The 16675-nt window shown below is 44.9% G+C and overlaps 9 protein-coding genes across 9 annotated transcripts; 4 read left to right on the top strand and 5 right to left on the bottom strand.

The window, feature by feature from the left end:
* The first annotated feature begins 92 nt into the window (after positions 1–92).
* Positions 93–1843, top strand: FA14DRAFT_192062 (alpha/beta-hydrolase). Its single transcript, XM_025501913.1, has 5 exons — positions 93–724; positions 786–909; positions 971–1070; positions 1137–1440; positions 1498–1843. Exons 1-5 carry the CDS (start codon positions 485–487, stop codon positions 1537–1539), a joined length of 810 nt encoding a protein of 269 aa, XP_025353322.1. The 5' UTR covers positions 93–484; the 3' UTR covers positions 1540–1843.
* Positions 1844–1925: 82 nt separating this feature from the next.
* On the top strand, positions 1926–3823 carry FA14DRAFT_162187 (putative UDP-N-acetylglucosamine pyrophosphorylase). Its single transcript, XM_025499470.1, has one exon. It carries the CDS (start codon positions 2138–2140, stop codon positions 3650–3652), a length of 1515 nt encoding a protein of 504 aa, XP_025353321.1. The 5' UTR covers positions 1926–2137; the 3' UTR covers positions 3653–3823.
* Positions 3824–3876: 53 nt separating this feature from the next.
* Positions 3877–5099, bottom strand: FA14DRAFT_157700 (alpha/beta-hydrolase; the record flags this gene model as incomplete). The annotated part of the gene is made up of 3 exons (XM_025497914.1): positions 3877–3948; positions 3971–4563; positions 4628–5099. The coding sequence occupies 3 exons, from the start codon at positions 5097–5099 to the stop codon at positions 3877–3879; spliced, it is 1137 nt and encodes a 378-aa protein (XP_025353320.1).
* Positions 5100–6250: 1151 nt separating this feature from the next.
* Positions 6251–7044, bottom strand: FA14DRAFT_80669 (uncharacterized protein). Its single transcript, XM_025502927.1, has 2 exons — positions 6633–7044; positions 6251–6564 (listed from the first exon to the last, which is right to left on the bottom strand). The coding sequence occupies exons 1-2, from the start codon at positions 6873–6875 to the stop codon at positions 6379–6381; spliced, it is 429 nt and encodes a 142-aa protein (XP_025353319.1). The 5' UTR covers positions 6876–7044; the 3' UTR covers positions 6251–6378.
* Positions 7045–7211: 167 nt separating this feature from the next.
* On the bottom strand, positions 7212–8446 carry FA14DRAFT_80403 (uncharacterized protein). The gene has a single exon (XM_025502925.1). It carries the CDS (start codon positions 8106–8108, stop codon positions 7347–7349), a length of 762 nt encoding a protein of 253 aa, XP_025353318.1. The 5' UTR covers positions 8109–8446; the 3' UTR covers positions 7212–7346.
* Positions 8447–8570: 124 nt separating this feature from the next.
* Positions 8571–9657, top strand: FA14DRAFT_162184 (thioredoxin-like protein). The gene is made up of 3 exons (XM_025499469.1): positions 8571–8939; positions 9002–9197; positions 9267–9657. Exons 1-3 carry the CDS (start codon positions 8686–8688, stop codon positions 9588–9590), a joined length of 774 nt encoding a protein of 257 aa, XP_025353317.1. The 5' UTR covers positions 8571–8685; the 3' UTR covers positions 9591–9657.
* A 40-nt stretch (positions 9658–9697) lies between these two features.
* Positions 9698–11899, bottom strand: FA14DRAFT_162183 (putative translation elongation factor eEF-1 alpha chain). Its single transcript, XM_025499468.1, has 5 exons — positions 11871–11899; positions 11466–11773; positions 10927–11168; positions 10094–10838; positions 9698–10020 (listed from the first exon to the last, which is right to left on the bottom strand). The coding sequence occupies exons 2-5, from the start codon at positions 11763–11765 to the stop codon at positions 9925–9927; spliced, it is 1383 nt and encodes a 460-aa protein (XP_025353316.1). The 5' UTR covers positions 11766–11773; positions 11871–11899; the 3' UTR covers positions 9698–9924.
* Positions 11900–12699: 800 nt separating this feature from the next.
* Positions 12700–14184, bottom strand: FA14DRAFT_162182 (uncharacterized protein). The gene has a single exon (XM_025499467.1). The coding sequence runs from the start codon at positions 13788–13790 to the stop codon at positions 13131–13133; it is 660 nt and encodes a 219-aa protein (XP_025353315.1). The 5' UTR covers positions 13791–14184; the 3' UTR covers positions 12700–13130.
* Positions 14185–14716: 532 nt separating this feature from the next.
* FA14DRAFT_157695 (uncharacterized protein) lies at positions 14717–16666 on the top strand (the record flags this gene model as incomplete). Its single annotated transcript, XM_025497913.1, has 1 exon — positions 14717–16666. The coding sequence occupies one exon, from the start codon at positions 14717–14719 to the stop codon at positions 16664–16666; it is 1950 nt and encodes a 649-aa protein (XP_025353314.1).
* Positions 16667–16675: the final 9 nt, after the last annotated feature.

Genomic DNA, 16675 nt, shown 5'->3' with positions numbered 1-16675 from the left:
ACAGGTAGTAGGCCTGTTGCCCACATTAAGAACAACGTGCATACACTTTGCTGCTTGCGCGGGTCAAAAGGCAACAAAGTGAGGGGCGTATTCAATAAGAAGGCACATCACCAGCACACACGCACATATAATCTCCACAACAAACGAACGGGTTCATATTGTAAACGGGAAATCAAATATTGCAACTCACTCACTCTACCATAACATGCACAACTAAAGAGTTTCGCCGTTAACGACAAGACAATTAAAGCACAGCATCTTCCCCAAAAACCCTCTCTGGGAACGTTGTATGCAGCATAATTTGTGGCTATGCTTGGCTTGGCTTCCAAAAAGCACTTTCCAGCTTAAGCGCGCTAAAACCATGCAAGACAAGCCAAAGCAGAACTCTAAAATCGGCCCGGCGGCTTACATACAGTACAGGTGATAGAGGAAAGACAATGATCATCATCTCCATATTCTCAACATCATCACAATCACACTCAATATGGCTCTCTGTATCAACTGCGTATCCGGCGACGTGATCCCGGGTACACCTCGCGGACAAATTCAGAAAATCGGTCCATACGATACATATGTCTCCAAACCATCATCTTCAGAAAATCAAACTGGAAACGATAAAGCTGTTGTCTTGTTCACAGATGTTTTCGGATTGGCTTTGACGAATATCAAATTAATCGCTGATATCATCTCTGATCGTACAGGAATCACCACTTTTGTGCCTGATGTATGTATTCGGCGCGATAATCGAACAGAGAACACTTACTGATGCATACACCCTCCTCCAGCTTTTCCATGGCAAACCAATCGATCCAGCAGGAATGAGTATACCAAGTTCCGCAACCGAAATTCGCGGTAAATCGTTCGTTTCCAAAATCACAACAACGGCAAAGATGTTAACTTTTGCACCTTGTAAGTGAAGAGAAATGCGGGATGTGTATCTAGCAATGCTGACATCTCCTCCCTTCCAAAGGGGTATACCGCAATTGGCCAACGAGCAAATACAATGATGTAGAAACATTCTTGTCCGCTTTGAAGGAAACTCAAAGTGTCAAGCGGGTCGGAGCATCAGGGTGAGCTGATCCTGATGGGATGGTTGACGGGGGAAGAGAAACTGATTTCCTGCTTCTTTTCTATAGATACTGCTACGGAGGCAAGTTGGCAATCGATTTCAACACAAAAGGATTGGTGGATGTGACTGTTGTCAATCATCCAAGTTTCGTCAATGCGTCTTCTTTTGCTGATTTAAAGGGACCTATCCTATTCAACTGCGCTGAAGAGGATGATATGTTCCCTGTCAAAACTGTTGAACAAGTTCGTGCAATGTTGGATAACAATGATAAAGCACCAAAACATGATTTCAAAGTTTTCAAAGGAACTGCACATTCTTTCTGTGCTAGACCTAACCTTGCTGATGAACACGTCAAGAAGGGCTTCGAAGAGGTGAGTAGGGGGTGGAATAGCACGAACGACTCATTGACTGACAATCTCTCTCTCCAGGCAACCTCTCGTACAGCAGATTGGTTCAAATCACACTTGTGAACGGGCGTCTGTCCCACGTTTGTTTTCTTCTTTTGTACCTATTTCATTCTAATCATGGATTCGTAATCGTTGCATGGAATATATATATGATGGCCTAGTGACTGAAAATTACCATGTTTCACATCTTGCAAATGCTAGTCGTTCCAAAGAACTGGTACATCAGCCAAAGAAAGCCATCAAAATCGTTCTTGGACGCATAAGCCTTGTTGAACTTTATCCTGTTTAAGTAAAAACGGAAAAAGTTCATGAGGTGGCTGTCCTTGCATCTGAAAATTATAAAGGTAGAAAAGCAAAAAGTTCAATGATTATTATTTGGCTTTTGAATAATAATTTTTATTTTGAATAAACTTCCCGTCTGCCCGCCCGCCTACACGTGTGTTGGATCAGTTACACACAAGTGCAACCCGTTAGCGTTGCCTACTCTTTGAGGGGTTGGTGTGCAGTGTGTTGATTGACCAAATAAACACTCTGTCAAATACACAGCTCTAGCGCCCACTCTCTGCGAGAAGTTTGTCATGCACGGTCTTCTTCAAAGGCATCTTTGTGCAATCAACAATCCTCCTATCAAACCCTCATCATCCTCTAATATCACCCAAACATGTCATCATCAGTAGAACCAGTGGATATCGTAGCATTACGTAAAAAGTTCGAAAAAGCCGGACAATCACACGTTTTTCATTTTTGGGATGATTTAAATCCTGACGATCAAGGTGCTCTGGTTGAACAATTATCAGAATTGGACGTCGAAAGAGTGAATTCGGTTTATAAACGTGCTTTAGAAGGTGAAGAAGAAATGAAACAATTAGCAAACAGTAAATCAAAAATTGAACCTCCAACACCGGAAAGTACAACAAGTCTCGCACCTGGATCTTCTGAGGAGAACGGTTTACGTGAATTCGGTTTAGACGCAATCGCTGCTGGCAAAGTGGGTGTCTTGTTGTTGGCTGGCGGTCAAGGTACACGATTGGGATCATCAGCACCAAAAGGATGTTACGATATCGGCTTGCCATCTCACAAAAGCTTGTTCCAATTACAGGCGGAGCGTATCCTGAGATTACAAGAATTGGCCGGAAAGAGAGCACATAAATCTGGCAAAGATGTTGTGATTACATGGTTCATCATGACTTCAGGTCCTACAAGACAGCCAACAGAATCATATTTTGCACAAAATTCCTACTTTGGACTTGATAGCAAAAATGTCATCTTTTTCGAGCAAGGAACTTTACCATGTCTAACGATGGACGGAAAGATCATGCTAGATGCTCCTCACAAGGTCGCAACGGCTCCCGACGGCAACGGCGGCATTTACAGGGCTCTCCGACAACATCTACATAAAGGATCAAAAGACAGTGTCTTGTCGATTTTAGCCGATCGCAAGATTGAATACTTACACGCATATGGAGTAGACAACTGTCTTGTCCGAGTTGGAGATCCTGTCTTTATCGGAGTGAACGTTCAACGGGCACAACAAATCGCAACCGATGGTGGCAGTCCTCATCAAACAGGAGTCAAAACAGTCAAGAAAGTTGATCCCAAGGAGAGTGTGGGAATCGTAGCAAGGCGCGATGGTCATTGGAGTGTGATCGAATATTCCGAAATTCCGGCAGAATTGAGCGCAGCAAGAGATTCTTCCGGTAATTTGCTCTTGCGTGCGGCAAACATTGTCAATCACTTTTACACTTCTGCATTTTTGACAAACGATGTTGAAGCAATCGAAGCAAAGATCCCGTTCCACATTGCACGCAAGAAGATCCCAACGATTGATCTTGAGAGTGGAAAGACTGTCAAGCCTAGCACGCCTAATGGAATGAAGTTGGAAATGTTCATCTTTGACGTATTCCCACATCTTAAATCGGATTTGGTGGTTCATGAAGTAGAACGACCATCAGAGTTCAGTCCATTGAAGAATGCACCAAACACAGGTGTGGATGATCCACAAACATCAAGACGCGATCTGCTGGCTTTGCAGAGATCTTGGTTGCAACAAGCAGGAGCGACGTTTGCTGAAGGCGTAGAAGTGGAAGTCAGCCCGTTGGTTAGCTATTCGGGAGAAGGATTGGAAGCTGTCAAAGGACGACACTTTGACAAGAGCACTGTCATTGACAGTCTTTAGAATGTATGGTGGAAGAGCGTTGGACAGCATGTCATTTTAGGTAACCTATCAAATATATCATCATCATTACAGAAACGAATCATTTACAAGAATGAGACCGAGGTTGTGAAATTGAGGGTATAGATTGGTAGCGGGCGGCTACTTTCTTTTGGAGATCAAAGCTCTCTTGCGGACCCATTGTCCAACGGCTGTGTGCATCTTTTTGATGCTTGGGTAAAACCAAATCATCGCTCCAAAATCGTGAGGGTGTTCGGGCTAGAGGGAGAAGGGATGATGTTAGTATGCAATCTGTCGTGCTGCTATTGCACAGTCACTCACCATTATGAAATGATCAACATCTCTTCCTGCAGATTTGATGTTTCTGACAAAGATATTTGCTTCTTCCATTAAAGCTTCTGCCCCTCCATTCGTGACGATGACAGGAGGAAGTTTAGAGAGAATACTAGAATCCCAATGAACCGGACTGATCCAAGGATCTTCCGCTTTTGGTAAACCTCTCGTTTGCAAGGCGTTGAAGCCAATTATGGTGTAATCGGGCGTAAGTGCACAAGTGTGAAGTTTGTCTTTGTATGCCTGTCGTTTGAAACCCTGCATGTCTAGCCATGGAGAATGAAGGATCAATCCTCTAACGGCTGCCGAATCCTCTTCAACTTCTTGCAAATATTTCCAAAGAGTTAAAGCAAGATTTGCACCTGCAGAATCTCCTCCTATCAAAATGTGTTCATAACCTAATTCACGTAAATGTTTCCATGCAGAAAATGCTTCGAATAATTGCGTTGGATATTTGGATCCAGGTGCAAGTCTATAATTGATGGAAAATACGTCCAATTTTCCAAATCTTGCTTGTAATCTGGCCAACGTGAGTCCTACAAAGATATCGCCTGCTTCCAACGTGATGTATGCACCGCCATCTGAGAAGGGAGAGGAGAGTGAGCTGATCGTGTATCGATCCAAGACACCATGTTCAACACTTACGGAAATAGAGTAGAACTGGGGTCTTTCTTGTTGCTTTTTGTAGTTGACCGTTGACATACTTTTCTTGTGGGTTCAGGTACCACAGTCCAGCAGATCTTTTGGTGATCTCTTCCGGTCTTAATCGAACGGGAAGGCCGGTATCATCAAAGGTGAATTTGTCTTTAGAGCTTGCGTCAATTGTTTTGACTGGTGCTGGTTGAATCCAAGCAAATCTTCTACACAAGATCCAATCTCGTAGTCTTGATGGTGTTCTGGTATTGAGAGCAGGTTGACAGCCTACTTTCGCTAACCAGAATAACATCGCTCTTGCGGTAAATGTTAACATCCATTGTATTGGGTTTGGACTCACTTTTGGATTTTTAGACCAAATCAAAACACCTTTACAGAACCAGACCGGCGCCATTCCAGCCGTGTTGGCCAAAGTTAAAATCAAAGCCACAGCACCACGTACGAACCATGATACACCGCCCATCTTGCAAATGAATGAGATGGTGGAGAAGAGTGAGTGAAAGAGTGTACTTTCTGACAATCTACTTTTACCCCGCATTTCTTTTGTAGGTTCACCATTAGCGGCCTAAATTAGCGCAACGCGTTAAATTTTAAGCCGGACCGTTGCAACCACTTTTTGTGCATTTTAACCGAGGGTGCACAAATGGATACTATCGTTGCAAGAAACGGTACTTAAAGAAGAAGTCATGCTATTGAGATCGATATTGAAAAAGAACAAAATGAAAAATAAAAAGGTGAAACAAACAAGTATGCTAAAGAAGCAATGAATTCAAGATGAGCCAAACTTCTTCTTCATTCGTGCCCAGATACTGCGTGGCGGTCTGGAGATTGAACTGTCTTTGCGAGTCATTCCAGCAGGACAACTATTACCAGAACATCCTGGATCGGAAGCGATTGTCTCTGGATGAGCTGTACAGTGACTTCCATCGCAAGCTCCGCATTGATGCTGTAACAGTGATGGTGTCAGTGTAAACTATCCTTTCATCAAATACTACATTCTTTCAGCTTACAGGACATGGAGTTCCGCTATCACACGGTAATACCTGAGAGAATGAGATTGTACAACGGGTTTAGCGGATAAAAGACAGTAACAAAGAAAAGCAAGTCAACTCACCTTACAATTGTCGGCAATTGTTCTTGGTGACAAATTGTGCTTTGCAAGGTGTTTGTGCCAAGCATCCCAAGGATCTTCGTTGTGTTCAACATATACTTCTTTGAATGCAATTTTTTTGTACCTTCTTTGCTCGTCAGCTGCCAATATCAAGCCAAAATTGAAAGAGATGAGAAGTGCTGAAGCAAAAAAAACAACAGACTTCATGATGAAATGACAGGAAGCAAGTGAAGTGATGATGGTTTGGTAAAAAAAGCAATTGTTTGGAGGCATCCTATATACCTTTTGACAAATACAGTATGAGGCAGTGTATTTATACATTGGCAGTATTGCAAGGCTCGCTATTGGCATTAAATGAAACACAATATACAACATGCGTAAGTCAACCGAGAAGAAAGCGAATTGTTGCTATTGCGTTCCGCAATGAACACGATCCTGATCTCTCTGACCGAAGGTAGAGCGAATGCTTATCTTTGCGTACCACAACAGACTAAAAAGAATCAATCACGGTATATATTGTAAAATAGAGCTGTGCAGACAATTATTTACAAAGTGTAGCTGAGAGAACATCGCTTTGATGTGCTGCAAATAAACAATCACCGTTAACAAAATTGAATCTAGGATGAATTATCTACCATACAGACAAATTCCTTCTCGTTGAAGATATTTGCACAAAATCCACATCCAGCCTGCCAAGAGTGAATGAGGTACGCAAATGCACAGGTTCAACCGTTAGCCGAGGATTTGCATCTAGAGAGATTCCCTTTGTACTCACAGGACAACCTGTAGGTATCGCATTTGGATTACATGAAATTTTCTTGATATTGTTGAGAAAGTATAGAATTAGCATTCCGATCATCCCGTAACAAATCTTACCACACTCACATTGCATTCACTTTCTGGTAGCTTTTTAGTCATGGGTTTTTGTTTGCGCAACTCTGCTTGCGTGGGATATTTCTCATTTTTCACTTTTGATGATGCTTGCACCAAGACCACCAACAGAGGAAGGATAGCTGCTACGTTGAAAAAAATCTTATGCATCTTTTGTTGTCGTATAATGGCTGGTTGTCGGGAAGTGTAGAGAGAGTGACTGACTTTATACCTGACGTCTTTCCTTGTATCATTCATCCCTCCTTAGATCCGCACGTACAAGCCGCTTTTCTCCCGAAGATCACCGAGGTCTACTCTCACAGCATCACTCAAGCCTCGAGCACTAAATGGCTGACACAGCAATCGCATTCACAGCATTTCATCTTTATGTTACAACATTCCAATCAAACGTTGTCCCCTGTGAAGCACCACTTGGGTACTTCTTGGTTGATCCCGTAAACGTTCTCGGAGCAGGAAATTCACTTGCCATCGGGAACGAAAGATGTCCAGAATTCGAAGGTGGCATTGGAATCTTTCCCACTGCTGCTGCTGCTGCTGCTCCTGCTCCTTCTCCACTTCCATTCCTTGACCCATTCACTATCGGAGAAGATGGAGGTCCACTTGCAACTCGAGGCGCTGCTCGGGATATAGGAGGAGGCAAAGCTGCCGATACACTTCTTGCAGCTGGAGAAGGCGCTGCTGGAGGTGGTGGAGGAGCAGATGGCGGTGCTACTCTGCTTGGCGCAGCAGGAGCCCTTCCTGGAGGTGCAGGAGGAGGTGAAGCTGGCGTTTGAGCTGCTGGTCTGCTCGATGGAGGTGGAGGAGGCGCAGCTGCTCGAGATGGAGCTGGAGGTGCTTGTGCTGCAGGTCGGCTTGGAGGTGCAGGTGGTGGTGGCGCAGCTGCTCTAGATGGCGGTGGTGGAGGTACCGATCTAGAAGGAGAAGATATCGATGCAGATTCCGAAGCTGGTGATGGACGAGATGGGGCTGGAGGTGCAACAGGTGGAGGAGGTGGAGCCGCAGCTGAAGGACGAGGAGGTGCGACTGGAGGCGCTGGCGGTGGCGGTGGAGCTCCTGCTGGTACTCGAGAAGGTGCTGCAGGTGGAGGAGGAGGAGGAGCAGCGGGAACAATTCGATTCGGTAGACTGGGCGGAGCTCTTGGTGGAACAGGAGCAGCGCGAGGTGGTGGTGGAGCGGCTCGAGGAGCAGGAGGAGCCGATCTTCCTGGCAATGTTGGCGCTGATCCAGATGATGGCGGCGGTGGAGGTGGTCTAGGTGGTGCTGAAGACGCTGATGCACTTGGTCTTGGCGGAGGAGCTCTCGGAGCTGCTGGAGCTGCACGAGGAGGTGGTGCTTTTGCTGAGTGGGGGAGATACAAATCGTTAGCCTATCGAATAGATTTTTTAGCAACCTTGCCAATTTGTACTTACGAGCAGAAGGAACGGTCGGAGGAGGTGCTCCTGATCCACCACTAGGTCGTAACTTTGGCATGCCACCTGCAAATAAACCACCTAATCCTGGAGGGCCTGCAGCAGCAGCAGGTGGCGCAGGTGCTCCTCCACCTCCTGGTACCGGTGGTGCCCTTCCAATGCTTGGAGCTGCACTACTACTTGATGCATTTCCAGCAACGGTAGGTGCGGATCTATCATTCGTTTGTGCCTCTGGAAGGAGGGGAGGAAGTAGTGATCGTTAGCATGCATTTACAGAGCAGTGGTCCATCAAAGAGGGGGGGATTTGTCGTTGTTGCCTTTGTTGCACTCACTTTTTAGCTTTTTACCATTTCTGATGGCATCCTGAAGAGCGCCATCCATTGTGAATAATTGTCTAGATGATGGCTGTAAAAGCAAGAAACGGAAATGGATTCCATCAAGTCTATATGAACCGTGCATGTAGCCAAAGGCGGAGTCAAGAGTAGTTTAGGCTGTGTAAGTCTTTTGCGCACCCGCGCGTATGGTTGTTTGTCTTGCTCTGCTTCCGCGCTAGAATAAATGCAAAAGCGGTGAGTTGTTGTTGTTAAGAAGATTCTTCTCATTCCAAAATTGTCACAACATCGATCACAATTGAAATCATGGCAACTTTTATCGAAGCAGAAGCTGGTCCTTCAACAATCCCTGAACAAAGCGGAACAAAATTATACGAAAGATTAACACAGTCCAGTGCAAATCGAAGAACGTACGAACATGATGATGAACGCAATTCAGACGATGCAAATGATGATGAACTATTTGATGAATTAGAGCGAGAACTAGAAGAAGAAGATGAACGTGGTACAGGAACCATGGGAAGACTACGGGAAGAACGTATGGAACAATTACGAAGCCAGTGAGTGGAACTGGTGTAACAGTGATTCACAGAATACTTACATTCTGTTCCCATCTTTACAGAATCCGACAGGAAGAAGCCATTAGAAATGCACCAAAGGGAAGCGGACAGGTCTCAGAACCTTCGAGTGAAAAAGAGTTGATGAGCGTCTTGGCCGATAGAGGAGGAGAACTAGGTTCTGGAAGCGGACAGCCGATCATTGTGCATTTTTATCACAAAGAATTCCGAAGATGCGATATCATGGAAACACATCTTGACGTACGTATACTAGCTAAATATTTTGCAGTCGAAATGAATTAACACATTTCCTCCGAACTCTCTCAACAGTCTCTCGCTGCTCAACATCCAGAAGCGCTTTTTCTCAAAATATCCGTACTTTCTTCACCATTTTTGGTAGAAAAGCTTGGCATAAAAGTACTGCCTTGCTTGGTCATCTTTGGTCGAAAAGTCAACGTGAAAGATCGAATCGTTGGATTTGAAGATCTGGGTAATTCAGACGGATTCACAACCCGCACACTTGAATGGAGACTGGCTCAAGGAGGTGCCTTGCATAAACATCAATCTGAACCGGACCATCAGCGAGCCATTGGTCTTGGACCGTACATAGCACAAAGAAGTGCCGCCGATGATGACGATCTTGATTGGGATTAAGATTGTTTGTGTAGTTCATCATCCATTAACATGTATAACTTAATAAAAATCATTCTTTTATCACTCGGATTTGGTGGAGACAAATGAATTGAGATATTCGAGATGTATGTATGTAAGAAACAAAGGGTTTTTTTCAATGAGCACCATAGACTCCGCGATGATGCTAGCGCGGGCGAAAAGAGTAATAGAAAAGCATATTAAAGGGTATAGACAACAGTGACCATAAGAAAAGAATACGATCATTCAATCAACACCCAACAATACACTCGTGTTGCGAAAGAACAGCAAAAAGCGCGAACGCAATTCGAATGATCTTTCTTCAACACAGATCCGCTTACTTCTTCTTGGATGCCTTTTCGGCAGCCTTGGTGACCTTGCCCTTTCCACCAACAGCGGCTTCAACGGACTTGATAACACCGACAGCGACGGTCTAAAAGTAGAATAGAAGAGGAAAATGTTAGTATGTCTGTTCCTTATTACTGAATCAACAATAAAATACTCACTTGTCTCATGTCACGGACAGCGAAACGACCAAGAGGAGGGAAGTCTGAGAAGGCTTCAACGCACATTGGTTTGGTGGGAATCATCTTAACCATGGCAGCGTCACCAGACTTGATGAACTTGGGTGCATCTTCGATGGATTTACCGGAACGACGGTCAATCTTCTCCAAGAGTGTGTCGAACTTGCAAGCAATGTGTGCAGTGTGGCAATCCAAGACTGGTGCGTAACCGTTACCGATTTGACCAGGGTGGTTCATGACAATGACTTGAGCAGTGAATGATGCACATTCGCTGGCTGGGGAGTTCTTGGAGTCAGAGGCAACGTTACCACGACGGATGTCCTTGACGGAAACGTTCTTGACGTTGAAACCAACGTTGTCTCCTGGCAAACCTTCTGGCAAAGATTCGTGGTGCATTTCGACGGACTTGACTTCGGTGGTGACGTTTGATGGTGCGAAGGTAACAACCATACCTGGTTTGATAACACCGGTTTCGACACGACCGACTGGCACAGTACCGATACCACCGATCTTGTAAACATCTTGCAAAGGAAGACGCAATGGCTTGTCGGTAGGACGGCTTGGAGGTTCGATAGCATCAATGGCATCCAAAAGGGTCTTACCAGTGCTCTTACCAGCCTTGGTTTCCTTTTCCCAACCCTTGTACCAAGCCATGTTGGTGGTGGCTTCAATCATGTTGTCACCGTGCCATCCAGAAATGGGCACAAATGCTACGCTTTTGGGGTTGCTTTATTTTTGGAAAGTTAAATGAAAGGAGAAGTAATTGTTAGAATCATTGTGACCGTGACGAAAAATGCAAATACGGAAATACTCACTAACCGACCTTCTTGATGAAGTTGGAAACTTCCTTGACAATTTCGTTGAAACGTTCTTCGGAGTATTTGGTTGTGTCCATCTTGTTGACGGCAACAATCAATTGACGGACACCCAATGTGAAGGACAACAAGGCGTGTTCACGGGTTTGACCGTCCTTGGAGATACCAGCTTCGAATTCACCAGTACCGGCGGCGATAATCAAGATAGCACAGTCAGCTTGGGATGTACCTGTGATCATGTTCTGTAGAGTGAAAGGAATGCGAAGAATCGTCAGTGAATACGTTCAGAGGATAACGCGCAGATATATTGACTGCGGAAGATAAGACCAGCGCGCGAGTAGTGCACTACAGCAGTGTTGATCTTCTCTTCCGTGTAGTTCATCAATAAAATCTTCTCGTTGGCTCAGGCTGTAGAGCGCGCGCAGCAAGAGCTTCTCGTCATCATGGAAGATAGGAGTAGCAATTGCTGGCAGGCTAGACAGCTCAAAACCCAAGAAAGAAGACAGATTGATGATGCAATCAAATAAATGGAAACTCACCTTGATGAAATCTCTGTGACCAGGAGCGTCAATGACGGTAACGTGGTACTTGGGTGTCTCGAATTTCCACAAGGCAATATCGATGGTAATACCACGTTCACGTTCAGCCTTGAGTTTGTCCAAAACCCAGGCGTACTTGAAGGAACCTTTTCCGAGTTCGGCGGCTTCCTTCTCGAACTTCTCGATGGTACGCTTGTCAATACCACCACATTTGTAGATCATGTGACCGGTGGTGGTTGATTTACCGGAATCGACGTGGCCGATAACGACGATGTTAATGTGAGTCTTTTCCTTACCCATTTTTGCGACTGATGGTGTGACGACGAGAGAAAGAGAAGGGGCTAGGGTCAGTTGCTTTGTTCGTTGTGATTGTGTATGGTTAATTTGATTAGAGGTAATACTCACATACTAGAGATTAAAAACAAAGGTTAAACTAATCTGGAGTGGTGGTGGGAGAAGAAGAAAGTTGGGTTAGGAGGTGGCGAATAAGTACAACGTAGACACACACACTCACACTCGCACACACACTCGCACTCAAAGCTTATAGCAGGGCAGAAAGGATGGAAAAAATCTTTCTCGCTTTTTTTTTCTTCTCCTGCGCCTGCGCAAAAATCGATTCAAACGAGGCACGCGCACTGATTTTTTTCCAAATGAAGGAGGGAGTCTCGTATGGGAGGAGGGCGTAATTCTTCTTCTAGCTTCTGCACTGCTTGCAAAAGAGGTTCAAACAGTAAAGTATAGTTGAATAAATTCTATGTTGGGCACGAGTGCAGTCTTTTCCGAAATTAAGAAGAAACGCATCGAGAAAAAATTTTCTTCCCCTTGCCTAGCTTGCTTGCTGCTGTGCTGGCTGGCTGGCTGACTGGCAAGGATAAGTGTTTGTTCAACCTGTAAGCCAGACAAGACAGCCTTGCTGGCGTTCGATTGCACTTTTCGCTAGTGCTGCAGCCAAAAAGTTTATAAACTTCTTCGAGTTTTCAGTCAAAGGCACTTCGACACTTTGCCTGTCTGCCACGTTCTACTCCCTTCAAACGCAAGTTGAGGTAACCATACCTTCGCGTAAAAGGATGCCTGCCGCTGCCATTAGCGCATAAGGTTCGATTAGATCACGTGGAAAACAAAACTGCTTACCTCATCTTGTTCAACTTGTGTAGTTATCTAATCACTCTCGAATGAATGCTATCTTTGCTTAATTCACAACTGAATGAAAAGGTTATAATTCACCTCAATACCCTCGATAATGATGAAATGGCAGCAAAAATGCATTGTTGAATATGTGTACAGTGAATCGTTAAGGGATACGTTACAGGGTATAAATGGATCTTTGGATGAAATTAGAGCGATGGTGGAATGTCTGGCGGGAATCGATGCTCATTGGCAAATGTTGCTGAATTGATGCAATAAAAGCTCCATCCCGACTGTCATCCTTAAAGTAAGGCGTGGTTTTTGGTAATCCGAAAAGACAGAGAGGCAAGCAAATTGTTGAGCTCGATGGATCGAACACAATCTGCTCATTCTCAAATGGTCGAGCTTGAGAGATCCCTCGGATGCTCACCCCATGTGCTTCAGCAAGCAGGACAGGTAATGAGAGATCCATCCTATGCTAACCACTTTGTGAAAGGTCGAAAAAAGTGCATGTTGGGTGCGATTCGCTACATGACTTTGCTATAGCGTCTCTCCAGCAACGAGCAAGAGGGCAGAGGAGAGCACGATTCCTGCAACGATCATCTTACTTGCTCGATTGGCAGCAGAAAGTGCGCCATTTGCTTGTGTCTGCGTGCCTTGTTGTTCGGCGCTAATTGTCGCTCCGCTCGTATTGCAAACACCCCAAGGTCCCGTCACAGCCGATCGACAATGTTCTTCGGCTGTGTATTTATAACACAAGAGCATATTGTTAAAATTGTTCGTTCGACAAGCCGGTTCGCTCAATTGAGAAGCATCACCGTTTGATGTGCTATTAGCGGTAGAAGTTGAATTTGAGCTGGTAGTATTTTGACCCCCTCCAGATGGATCTGATTGGGATGGCTGTGAAAGATCTAAAATCATTCCACCTACTGCACCGCAACAATAAACAGTCACATCGGCGTAATATGATGCACATTCTCCTGCATCGGTCACCGGAGGTAAACCGGATTCTTGTGCAAGGGTACATGTTCCATTAAATTGACCTGACTCGTTTGCCACTTTTGATAAAGAAATTTGATCTTCTATGGACCATTTATCCGTTTGACGTTTTTGAAATAAATTATGTGAGTATTGAATATCGGATCGAACGACTGAAGGGCCAGCGATGCCTCTCGCTATCAATTCACTAGGAGGCGCCATGGTTGATAGTGGAGAGTTGGTTTGTTGAGTAAAGAAGGTTGGCTCTTTATACTACTGTGATTGAATTGCAATATTATAAGCATTCATCAGCATTTGAACGATGACAATGATGGTTTGAATGAAAGATCGCAGTTAGAAATCGTTGGCTTGGCTATACGGCTTGGCTGCAGTTGCGGTGGAGTTGGTGTGTGTATGTGTATTGTTTGGTTCTATCTTTTGACAGGGCCCACTTCAAAATTGAATCGCATCTAGAAATGGATCGCATCTCACCCCAAAAGAGGAGGAAAGAGAGAGAGGGCTTCATCACCAAAAAGATTCAATCTCCTCCTCCTCTTTGAAAGGCGGGCTGAGTATGCTGTTCATGCGGACAAAGAATGCATGCATTAAAGATGCAATACTCGGCCAGTCTATTTTTCCAATTACGCGTGCCAAGATTATTTTCTTGGCATCGATTAAAATTCACGGCCGGCATCAAAGGCACGAAATGGCAGGAGGGGGAGCCGAGAATGGCATATTAAGGCTCACTAAGTCAATTGTGCACACGTTTATCTTCTCTAAACACGGCGCGCTGCACACTCACACTCAAATTATCCGGCAATTGTCCGAAAACTTAGAATTTTGCAGTGATTATGTAATTTGTGGTGTACTGGGTTACCTCTCCCAGTGACATGGTGATCAATTGACATAAGTCATCTGTAGGATGGCGGTGGAATACCTCGCACACAGGTAGAGACAGTATGGCCATCGATGGATGTTGTTGGACAGTAGACTTCGCGCAAATGTGCATGTGTCGATCGAAAGGCAATTCTGAGTTTGCATGAACATTCTACTATTCATGCGTCGATGTCTGGTACAAAATGTAATGATTACCTTTTTGATATTTTCCACTTTCATGTTGCCATCTTCATCCTAATCAATCATCCAAAATGATTCCACCAAATGATGACGACCTCTCCCACTCTGTCATTCTACCAAATCATCCCTTCCGAACATCCACACATGAAGCCATGAGAACATTGTCAGCTGGAGTAGGCAAAGGTTCAAACAAAGCACAAGCAAGACGATCAAGCCATACTTCTGTCACCTTGCAAAGTCAATTTCGAAATCCATCAACTACCTCAATCAACCTTGTGCAACAACAGCAACAGAGATCCTCCATTCTTTCCCCTCAAAAGTCAGCACCTGTCAACGGTGGGAATGTCGAGCATGATCTTGTTATGGAATCTCCACCGACGAATACACCCAAGACAACATTTGCAAGTCGTCTATCACGGCTGTTCTTGTGCGGTGGCAATCCTGCATTGTATGAACAAGAAGGTGCGATAGTATTACAAACCGTATCACCGGCAAAGAAAACGCAAGTCAGACCATCATTGAAAAGAAGAAGTAGCTTCTTTTCCCTTTCTGCAAGAAATCCAATGGCGCTCGAAGTAGAGTATGAAGAAGCATATACTACAAGTTCGTCCCCAATACAGCTCACAACACCCCCAGCAGCAGATGATATTCAGCCAATCCCGCAACAATCAACAGCCAATGTTAACAAAAACATCCCCACCGATAATCTCCATGAGACACAGGCCGAAATCATGCAACCAATCCAACAGCTTCACGAGGGTGTCAAGAAAGAAGCTCCCAAAGAATTAGCATTGCCTCGAGCGCGCAAATATGATACGGTGCCTTCTTCGGAAGCATGCGAGTATACAGGGCGTAAATACTATAATGCAACAGAGACGCAAGCTTCTTCTCAGCCACCACTACCACAACCTCAAAAAGAGGAAAGACGATTGTTTCAAAAAGATGAAGAACCTCAGGACAAAGGCAAATTGCCTTTACCGGAGATGGCACACCGCAGAGAGAGTGCCAGATCATTACGATCCTACGTCTCATCAAGCAGTCTTTACTCTGCCGCATCTGCACAAGAACGTGCTTTTGTGAATACACCTGGGGAGATTTCACTCGCTGATGATTGGGGTATGGCAGCTTCACCATCACGTTCCATCACATCTACTCAACTTGGTCAAAGTCCGTTTATGTTTGATTTGCTCGCAAAGTTTCCCGGTCTCAGTAGCTCTACTACTCAACAACCTTCTGGATTACGTCATATGCTGGGCAGCGAGACATTCGTAGAAGAGGAAAGGGCCAGAACACCTCATCCGCCAGGCTTCATGCCTGACGAAGACAGTGACACAGAAGGAGCAGCATTTCAGCGAAACAGTATGTGGCAGAATGCTCGCAACGATACCCCTCCAGCAAGATTGAGAAGAGAAGGCACAACAACGATGTATGAAGCGGCATCGCCAACTTCTTCACTCTCAAATTCCACTCTGGAAACGCCAAGTCCTCCAATCGCAACAATGAACCGAAAGCGATTGGCCGTGTTGAATGGAGTACGACTGGAAAACAACTTTGCCGCACGTATGGCTTCGATGGACAATGGAGATACGGATTGGCGTGATAATTTGATCGGATTGTATACGGATGATGATATCGTTGTTCCTTTCCCACAATCCTTATCTCAGCAACACCGACAAAGCGTTTCGAGCGCCACTGATTCGTTTCATTCAACAAATCCATATCAAGCCACAGAGGACAGTGAGACGGAAAGCCGCTCTGCCAATCATAATAACAACAAGCCCGGCATGCACATCTCTGCAGATCACAGCAGACTATACGAAGGTGCACCTGTCCCACCGCCAGATGTACCCTTACCTCCAATCCCTGCACATCAAAGCATGGAAGCACACAACCTCTCAAAAAGTCAACGCACCATTCGAAAAGCTTCATTGGGACGTCATCGTGGAAATAGTGATGCAAGTGCCCGTTCAAATGCAACCATGAAAGCAGGCAGTCGTTCAAAACATTCCAGGCGTGCCTGAGCGTAAGAA

Source organism: Meira miltonrushii, assembly GCF_003144205.1.
Source record: "Meira miltonrushii strain MCA 3882 unplaced genomic scaffold FA14scaffold_4, whole genome shotgun sequence".
NCBI lineage: Eukaryota > Fungi > Basidiomycota > Exobasidiomycetes > Exobasidiales > Brachybasidiaceae > Meira > Meira miltonrushii.
The sequence above is the reverse complement of the archived record's forward strand: the minus strand, read 5'-3'. Positions and strand labels throughout refer to the sequence as shown.

Excerpts from the sequence above, each read along its gene's own strand:
- FA14DRAFT_192062 (XM_025501913.1), top strand. The coding sequence starts at position 485 with ATGGCTCTCTGTATCAACTGCGTATCCGGCGACGTGATCCCGGGTACA. Across the intron at positions 910-970 it reads GATGTTAACTTTTGCACCTT|GGGTATACCGCAATTGGCCA; the intron begins GTAAGTGAAGAG and ends TCCCTTCCAAAG. Across the intron at positions 1,441-1,497 it reads TCAAGAAGGGCTTCGAAGAG|GCAACCTCTCGTACAGCAGA; the intron begins GTGAGTAGGGGG and ends CTCTCTCTCCAG.
- FA14DRAFT_162187 (XM_025499470.1), top strand. The coding sequence starts at position 2,138 with ATGTCATCATCAGTAGAACCAGTGGATATCGTAGCATTACGTAAAAAG.
- FA14DRAFT_80669 (XM_025502927.1), bottom strand. The coding sequence starts at position 6,875 with ATGAATGATACAAGGAAAGACGTCAGGTATAAAGTCAGTCACTCTCTC. Across the intron at positions 6,565-6,632 it reads TACCAGAAAGTGAATGCAAT|AAAATTTCATGTAATCCAAA; the intron begins GTGAGTGTGGTA and ends AACAATATCAAG.
- FA14DRAFT_80403 (XM_025502925.1), bottom strand. The coding sequence starts at position 8,108 with ATGCCAAAGTTACGACCTAGTGGTGGATCAGGAGCACCTCCTCCGACC.
- FA14DRAFT_162184 (XM_025499469.1), top strand. The coding sequence starts at position 8,686 with ATGGCAACTTTTATCGAAGCAGAAGCTGGTCCTTCAACAATCCCTGAA. Across the intron at positions 8,940-9,001 it reads ATGGAACAATTACGAAGCCA|AATCCGACAGGAAGAAGCCA; the intron begins GTGAGTGGAACT and ends CCATCTTTACAG. Across the intron at positions 9,198-9,266 it reads TCATGGAAACACATCTTGAC|TCTCTCGCTGCTCAACATCC; the intron begins GTACGTATACTA and ends CTCTCTCAACAG.
- FA14DRAFT_162183 (XM_025499468.1), bottom strand. The coding sequence starts at position 11,765 with ATGGGTAAGGAAAAGACTCACATTAACATCGTCGTTATCGGCCACGTC. Across the intron at positions 10,839-10,926 it reads TTCATCAAGAAGGTCGGTTA|CAACCCCAAAAGCGTAGCAT; the intron begins GTGAGTATTTCC and ends CCAAAAATAAAG. Across the intron at positions 10,021-10,093 it reads CTGTCCGTGACATGAGACAA|ACCGTCGCTGTCGGTGTTAT; the intron begins GTGAGTATTTTA and ends TTCTACTTTTAG.
- FA14DRAFT_162182 (XM_025499467.1), bottom strand. The coding sequence starts at position 13,790 with ATGGCGCCTCCTAGTGAATTGATAGCGAGAGGCATCGCTGGCCCTTCA.